General features: G+C 40.4%; 1 protein-coding gene across 1 annotated transcript; it reads left to right on the top strand.

Annotated features, from left to right (window-relative positions):
• Positions 1-4275, top strand: LOC122979365 (ladderlectin-like). Its single transcript, XM_044346747.1, has 8 exons — positions 1-221; positions 334-409; positions 636-680; positions 1340-1405; positions 2257-2348; positions 2743-2868; positions 3005-3104; positions 4010-4275. Exons 2-8 carry the CDS (start codon positions 361-363, stop codon positions 4078-4080), a joined length of 549 nt encoding a protein of 182 aa, XP_044202682.1. The 5' UTR covers positions 1-221; positions 334-360; the 3' UTR covers positions 4081-4275.
• The last annotated feature ends 4145 nt before the right edge of the window (positions 4276-8420 follow it).

Genomic DNA, 8420 nt, shown 5'->3' with positions numbered 1-8420 from the left:
TTCTGAAAACAGATCAGTATTCAGGGTCAGATCTTCAAGTGCAATCCACAATCATCTTCCCACACACACAGTTAGTCATAAATAAACACCAGCACGTGCTGCCACACACACCCACACACACAAAAACGTGACTCACTGTGCTTCAGTGTGTATATAAAGAGTGGAGCAGCCTTCTTTAATCACTGATAACTGAAGAACAACACCTGACATTTACCTGACAGGTAAGACACCTGCTGCATTGACATTTTCTGTCTATCCAAGCTTTTCACTCAGCGGAGCTTATGTTTCTGCTCTCTATCGGTATATTTATTGCCAGTTATTTTCTCCACACAGAACAATCTTTTGATCTCCATCATCACCATGAAGACTGTCCTGGTCATCTCCATTCTCCTCTGTGCTGCATTTGCAGGTCAGACACTTTAGACTTAACATACACCATCATCCATGTGGTCATGAGTCAGTCAGCAGTCCAATAACATTGTACTGTATGGTTACCCTGTGCACCCTGTATGTACATTTATGTAACATTATAGGCTCTTGGTTAATATTGAAGGTTTGGGTTAATACACATAGAGATGGTCAGAATGTAAGATCTGCATATATCTGACATCAACATTAATATGATTCATCCACAGAAGCAGCAGTGGTGGCCCCAAAGGAAGAGATGGCTACTGCACCAGGTTCTCTTCAAATCTAATTCAACTTTTTTCTATATAGTTTTCTGTGTTTTTCTTATTTGTTATGTAACCAAATAAATGACCAAAATAGCTCAGTCAACTAGGATCCAAACCTAGAAAGAACCCAAATTTAACCGGTATTTTTTTTTTTTTCTGCTTGTTATCTACGTGGGATGTCTGTTAGATATGACATTGAAAGAATCTGGAGAAAGTAAACAACAGAACAGAGCAACAGGTTTTTTTGACAGAAAAGTTCATTTAATTGACAATGGAAGGTCAGTCAGTTCTCTTGTTTAGAGCTGGTTTGACTATTCAAGTTGTACACTGAAAGCCATGCTAGTGGACTAGCAAAGCTACAAAACATTTCTATTAGCTGAAGCTGTACTTGATGTTTAGTGCTAATTAGCAAATATTAGCATATTAACATGCATTACTAAAATGGTGAACCAGTAAACATTAGCTAACATCAGAATGTTAGCACGATGATGTTAGTATTTGGCTTACAGCACACTGTGCAAAAGTACACCCTCATAGCACTACTAGATTGTTATCTTACTCTAACTCACTTTTTGTGTATGACTCAGACTCTGGTGGTAATGTAGGTATTGACTGTGTTGATTTGTTTGTAATATGATGTTACCTGGATATCCTTGACTCAACAGAGATGGAGGAGAAGATGATACAAGAAGAAGTTGTGGCAGAAGATTCTGTCCCTGCTCCCATTAACGGTAATCAGAATGGACATATAACTATATATTGTACAACACTGAAATTCATATTTGAGTTATCAGTTCAACTTTGTCAAGTATAGACTTCCTAACTGTTCCGCATTTCATCGTGCTATAGACAAATTTTGATTAGGTTAAATATATTTTTATAGACAAATTTGCACATGATATACCACATATCGAAGAGAAAACACACAATTTAGAAGACTTATGTACTGACGTGTTTGTCAATGCAATCTATAGGCCTATTATATATGGAAAGTCTACATATAATATCTTATAGTACATGTCAATTTTTATTGTTGTTTCTTCAAGAATGTCGGAGTCCTTTTTACAAAAGTTTGATATATTTTACAGTAACTGCAAATATACTATTACTTTTCATTATATTGAGTGTGTCCCAAATCAACTAAAACTCTCTGTTTGTGTATTACATGTGTTTGAGGAGGGAGCAGCACCTGAATGTAATATTCACTTCACAGTTTTAATGTTTTCCTTTATGTTTATTTATGTGTGAGGCTGTCATGGCAACAACAATGACACCACTGAAAGAGAAATTAAGTCATACAGCTTTCTCCAAACATTACTAATGTCATATAATGCTAGGATGTATAAATGAGCATACCGGTAATATCTACATGTGTTAGGGGCATTAACTAAAACCCATCTAGTGTTTACATCACTGCTACTATTCTACAAGATATGCAATATACATTTCAACACTTTAGGAAGAACTTTTTTTGCGGTTGTGTTCAAAGATGCTGTAGAATCTGTGATTAGCAATGAGCTTTTATCAGAGTAGCTCAGTCTGTTGAAGTAAAGTTCATATTCTCTATCCTCTGTCCCTGTAGCTCGCTTTAGCTTCTGCCCAGACGGCTGGTTCAGCTATGGCTCTCGCTGCTTCAAATTGGTCAACACTCCCATGAACTGGTACAATGCTGAGGTACTGCAACTGTAATACATCTATATTATTATTGAGAAGTCACCCTCATTGAGCTTGTACACACTGTGAACTAGATGAATGGAATTATAGCTTTTCCTCTCATTTGATAGACTTATTCATTCAGTTTAGCTATTTCAGAGCTTACCATCGATGCCACTGATGAATGTAACATATTCTAAAACTCAGAAATGTCTACTCTGCGCTAGCCTACGGCTAAAGGATAGTCACGGTATTTGTCAGTTAATCAGTCAGTGTGTTATCATCAGTCCATGAAAAGCTGAGCTTTACGAGTAAATCTTCACATTGAAATTGAAGAAAAATCGATTTGGAGGAAGTAAATGACTACTGTGTTGTGTATCCACAAAGATCCTGGTCTTCTTCCTCTGTCCAACAGGAGCACTGCAATAACTTGGATGCCCAACTCGCCTCAGCCACCAACCCCAGAGAGTACAGATTCCTCCAGCAGATGACAAATACAGCTGGTCAGAGCATCGCATGGCTGGGAGGCTTCTACTTGCAGGTCTGAATTTATGAATAAATACCACCTTAGTCAGTCCAGATCTAGCCCAGGACCTGGTCCAAAGGGAATCTAGACTTCAGAGCAAATGAAGATAGTAAGATAATACTTATCCAAACTTGTGCTCTTTGTCTCTCAGGGCACGTGGTTGTGGATTGACGGTGAACGTTTGTATTACACTAACTGGTACTCCCAGGCTTCCCCCAGCAGCTACCCCTGCATGTACTTGAGCAGCACCAGTAAGTCCACCTGTTTGTTGCTGACTGGCTAAATGAGCTAAAGTTTTAGCGGTTTACTTTTACAACCCTGACTCAGCTGTTTTCTAATGTTTTCTCACAAGGAATATAACTTGTGGAAAAAACAGCTGTGTTTGGATTGGAGCAGGATTATAATCTTAGCTAATGTGTTGGTCAAGTTTAAATTTCTTATCAGTTTAAGTGCTGGCTGGTTGTTTTTCTCAGGAGGCCAACACCAAACATTACACAATTCTACAGTGATATTTGAATATAATATGAAATCTTCTGCACTATTAATCAATAGCAGCTGTCCACACTGTGCTGTGATGGATCCACTCACACATAATGGTGTAAAATTTATTAACTAAAAAAATGTAATTTTACAGTGTTCCTCAGCCTTGGCATTGATTTAACATGTCTCTGGAACCTAACGCGACAGTCCAAAATCTCCCATAGATGTTTAATTGAGTTTGTTTGTTGTTTGTTTGATTGTGAAGGCCATAGCATATGATTCACATCATTTTCATACCCATCAAACCATTCATTGACCCCTCGTGCCCTGTGAACTGGGGCATTGTCATCCTAGAAGAGACCACACCCATCAGGATAGAAATGTTTCATCATTGGAAAAAGGTGATCACTCAGAACAACATTGTATTAATTTGCTTTGACCCTTCCCTCTAAGGGGACAAGTGGACCCAAACCATGCCAGCAAAATGCCCCCCACAGCATAACAGAGCCACCAGATCCCCTCACTGTAGGGGTCAAGCATTCAGATCTGTACCGGTTTTTCCTTTAATTTGTCACTTGTCTGTATGTTTTTGGTTCCAGTGTTTCAGATGTGATGACATCATCTGTTGCATCAATTAAAAGTTTTTGTATTTTTCTCCTCTTTTATCAAATTTCAGATGGTTGGGGTAACAGCCGCTGTTCCTATTCTTATCGCTTCATTTGTTCCAAGAGCCCATTTGACTGTTGACACAACATCGTAAACATCTGGGGTCCTGTGCTGGACCAGCTGCCATTTTTTCTGTTTAAAGCCAAACCTTTAAGTTTGTTGTATGTGTCTTAATGAATTACCGTTTTCCATTGTCTATTCTTGAAGTAACTTTTGTGTAAAAGCATTTATGTTTGTGATGATAGGCTTTGTTTCTATAATAAAGTTGTAAAAGAATGAAACAATGTGTGATCTTTAAGAGCTTATTGAAAAGTGGCCATTCAAAATGCTAGCAGTCATTCAACTCAGACTTACAGAGGCAAGTAACCAAAAGTAAGTACATCTCAGAACAAGTACTTTCATCTGTGGTTTTGATGTTAAAAACTGTACAATAAATCACAGTAAATATAACTTTTCTTTAAGCAGCTACAGCCTGCTCAATAAAGATTGTACAAGGGGTAGGAGAGTATGACATTTTTCAACCTTCCCCAACAAGGTAAATAAGGCACAATTTTTTTGACATGGGTCATTTTTTTTCTCCTCTCAAAAATTGGAGTTACTTACTGGAGTTAGGGGGAATGCACAGGTCAGATGACCCATTGAGGGGTTGACCTCCCTTCTTTTTGTTAATTTTGGCTGGCCAGACATTATTTTATTTCACTTTTACTAAGTTAGTATTAAATTGGGGTCACATTTATTCTTAAATTAAAGAAAAAAACTGCACGGTGCTGTTATTGGGTTACACACACAATCATGTTTGAAAAATCAGCCTGAAAAAACAAAGAAGAACTGGTTTTATTATTTTTAGCTCAGTCATTCAACAGATGAAGACAGTTAAATTGAAAGTATCTGGAACAATTATATATCGCTTCTTTTTACTTGTCAGTTTATTGTAATTCAGGGCTTTTGTCCATGTCGGGATCCTCTGTTCTCCTGATCTCTAACCTCTCGTCATTTCAGAACTGTTTTCCCCCCACTGCCCACCAAGTGCTACCACCTGATCATCTGCCAGCACATCTGTTTCTCATTCCCCTAATCAGTCTTCTAGTCTACATACACCTGCCCACTCCACCACAGTCCTCTGCCTCTCTTACCTTTGTGTCAAGCATTCCAGACAGTTTATCTACCTGCCTACTTTTCTAGTTTCTTGACCTCAGCCCATTTATATTTGCCTATTTTGTGCAGACCTTTAGAGGTCATTGTAGTGTGCAACTTGACTAAGTACAGGGTGCTTCCCTGGGTCAGTTGTCTAGAGGCTACTTTGTGGTCATGTCCTGAATGTGTCACATAAAACAATGTTTCCTGGGCTGCACAGATTTAGGTGTATTAGGCGGGTATACTGGTATTGTATTCCCTGAAATGAGAAATGCAGGAATTTCCTGTGTTTCGGTATGATGGAGACATGGAAATACGCATCGTTCAGGTTGATAGAGTGAATCAGTTGCCCTGGTGAACACATTCCAGCACCCTCTTGATCATTAGCATGTGAAAGGGTCTGTCCATTATTGATTTGTTGAACGGGGATAAATTAAGAATGGGTCTCATCCTCCATGTCTTTTCAGAACCAGGAAATAGCGGGATGCAATCTCTAGGGTTCCTCTGGGAACTGCAGTGTGTAGCCTCTGCTGATCAGCCTGGTCATCCAGTTGTCGATTGAACATACACTTCACTACTCTGAGCAATGCTCTGAGAGTGGGTGTACATGCATTTGTTGTGCTGTGGTTGTTGTGCTGTTTTATGAGTCAGAGGGCTCTCCGGTGCAACCCATGGGGGGCTTGTGTCAAAAGGGCTGAGTGGAAGCCCCTGGAGGTTGATAACATACAACCCCCCCAACCTGTCACAGTCTCCTGCTCTGCTTCCTTGGAGGCGGTGAATCCCTCCACCTTGGTGACGGGGACATAGGTGGAGACAGGTGCTTCCAGGCTTCTCAGCTCTGCCGCCACCCCCTCCTGTTATTTCCTGATGGCAGGAAAACAGGGCCACAACAAGGATCTTGTCTGGTTGTCTGGACCAGTGGAAAATCCCTGCTCATCTTGTCCAGGGAAGCAATTTCCTGCCCTGGTGGTACCGGGAGATCTCTGTAGGTGGCTGCCTTTTTGACGATCTCCAGGAGCTCCCGGAGGAGGCTACCTATCGCCGGCAGGGAGGTTGAAGCATGGAAAGGGACCCCAGGGTCCCCTAGGTGTGAGCTGCTGCCGAGTTCTGGCTCCTCCACTGGAAGGAGGGAGGCTAGGAGTGACCCGCATGATTTATGAATGGAGGGGGCGGAGTTGTCTGAGTCCGGCTTGTCCATCGCATCAAGGATTTCCAGAGCTACAATGACCAGTTACAAGTCCCATACCAGCCACACATTCTCTGCCTCAGCAGCAAAAGCGTCTGCTCTTAGCTGCTTCTTGGCTTTAGGGGGGAGAGCATAGTACAAACACAACAACTGTGGAGTGAGAGCTAGTGAGAGCGTGCTTTAGTCCCAAGCATGCTTCACAGCAGCCGGTGCAGGTTGAAGCTCATGATGTAACCAGCCTGGCAGACCAGACACTCTCAGATACCGCTCAGTTTTCTTCGAAGACATACTTCCTGCTCACTGAGGGAGCCTTAGAAATGGGACAGCCTTAGTCGTACCACTCTGATGCATTCGGGTTCAAATGCAGCCTTTGAAGGATGCGGCCCCTTAATTGATGCTACCTTCAAATGGAACTTGTGGTTGGGACATGGGAAGTCGTGTACACAATATGCTTGGCGTTCAAGTGGTTAAGTTGTGAGAACACCACTGCTAGGCAGCATGGACATCCATCTGTGCTCACTGAGAATCAGATTGTAAGGGGTGGGCTTTTGAGCATGATTTGTGACATCACAACTAGTTTTGAGGCTAACTGTGGTCAGTATGCAATTTACATAAGTGCGATGTGGATTATTATTCCAAGCTGAGTATTCATTTTTTTAAATATCTTACAACATGTCTGGATGGGATCTTTAAGTCCTGTGTGCTCTATTCTGAGACGGGTAATGACAGTTTTTTCCCTTCAGTTCCTGCCGCTTCCTTCCAGTACAAAGACAAAGAACATATAACAAAGAAGGCTCTAAAAGTATATGATACCAAATTGATTGAGTGATTGATGTAGTTTATGGTAGTGGAGAAGCAAAATCTCTGATTAGAACAGCCATAATTAACGCCTGACAAGGCTTAAGTTGGCATCTGATTCACAGCTTCTGATTGGAATTTCCAAATCCACCTTAAAAGTGGCACCTGTAGATGATGTTGTTCATTTTCAAGCTAATTCATGAACTGAAAAACGCTACAAAAAGGGGGAAAATTAAATGAGAATGAATCGCAGACCACTATATTTCTGGACTAGATTAACACAGTTTCAGATTTGAGAAACCTTTTTTTGTATTTGTGAAAATGAAAAAAGGGTGATTTCACTGCTTTTTCCATCTAGACTACATTAGACCACGTTCAGATCAGAAACCACTATACAAAGACCATAATCAGGAGCAGTGAGTGTGAAAACCCATTCACGTCAGCCTCTGACAGTGGTGATAACTCCCACTTGGTGAAAAAGAATTACAGACATGTTAGCAGTCTTTTGGCTGCAAATGCACCTCCACTGGCAGTTACATCCAAATAAAACACTAATTCAATGGATTCACCTCATTTTGTAGCAGCTGTACACTGGTCTGATCTAGTTTCACTTGGTAACAAACGACAGCAAATATTTATCACAACAAAAGCAGCTATTTTAGGCTGTTAATCTGGTGTGACTACAAGGTTAGCATTAGGGCTAACATCCTTGGAATAATGCATGAACACTCCATAGTCGAAATAAGAAGTTTTTTTCTTGTTCTAGCCTATCCATTCTGCAGACATTGCCTGAATGCAGCATAAGTAACAGGACGTGAGATTGGCTGCAAGGTGCAAATGTGCAAAAGTTCAGTCACTAGGGTAAGGTGTGTGGGGTGGGCGTGGTGGGTGAGGTTGAGGTTGAGGTTGAGGTTGAGAGGTTGAGAGGTTGAGATGATGTTGATCCATACACCCCACATGATAGAATTCTATTTTCTTGCAAGGACAACAGAAATATAGATAGAGTATAGACAGACTTGGCTTATAGACATAGTTGATGGTGTCCATATGTATGAAGTGTTTTTTGTTCCTTATTAACTCCACCCCATTAAATATTGTCTACTTCATGGCAAATAATATAATTTACATTAAAAAAAATCTGCATGAACACATTAAGCCAGACTTTACAACATAATCTATAAACTATTGTGAAAATTACTCATCAAAATGTAAAATAATATGCAAATGTTCAATTTAATCCCATGTATTATGCAAGAAATGCAATATGGAGTTAGACGATAAAAGAAAAAAGTTTATTTTGAGA

Source organism: Thunnus albacares, chromosome 3 (genome assembly GCF_914725855.1).
Source record: "Thunnus albacares chromosome 3, fThuAlb1.1, whole genome shotgun sequence".
NCBI classification, from domain to species: domain Eukaryota; kingdom Metazoa; phylum Chordata; class Actinopteri; order Scombriformes; family Scombridae; genus Thunnus; species Thunnus albacares.
The sequence above is the reverse complement of the archived record's forward strand: the minus strand, read 5'-3'. Positions and strand labels throughout refer to the sequence as shown.

What these genes read in the sequence shown, in the direction of transcription:
- LOC122979365 (XM_044346747.1), top strand. Translation starts at nt 361, where the DNA reads ATGAAGACTGTCCTGGTCATCTCCATTCTCCTCTGTGCTGCATTTGCA. An exon ending in CCTCTGTGCTGCATTTGCAG is followed by an intron (nt 410 to 635) that starts GTCAGACACTTT and finishes ATTCATCCACAG; the next exon opens with AAGCAGCAGTGGTGGCCCCA. An exon ending in TGGGAGGCTTCTACTTGCAG is followed by an intron (nt 2,869 to 3,004) that starts GTCTGAATTTAT and finishes TTTGTCTCTCAG; the next exon opens with GGCACGTGGTTGTGGATTGA.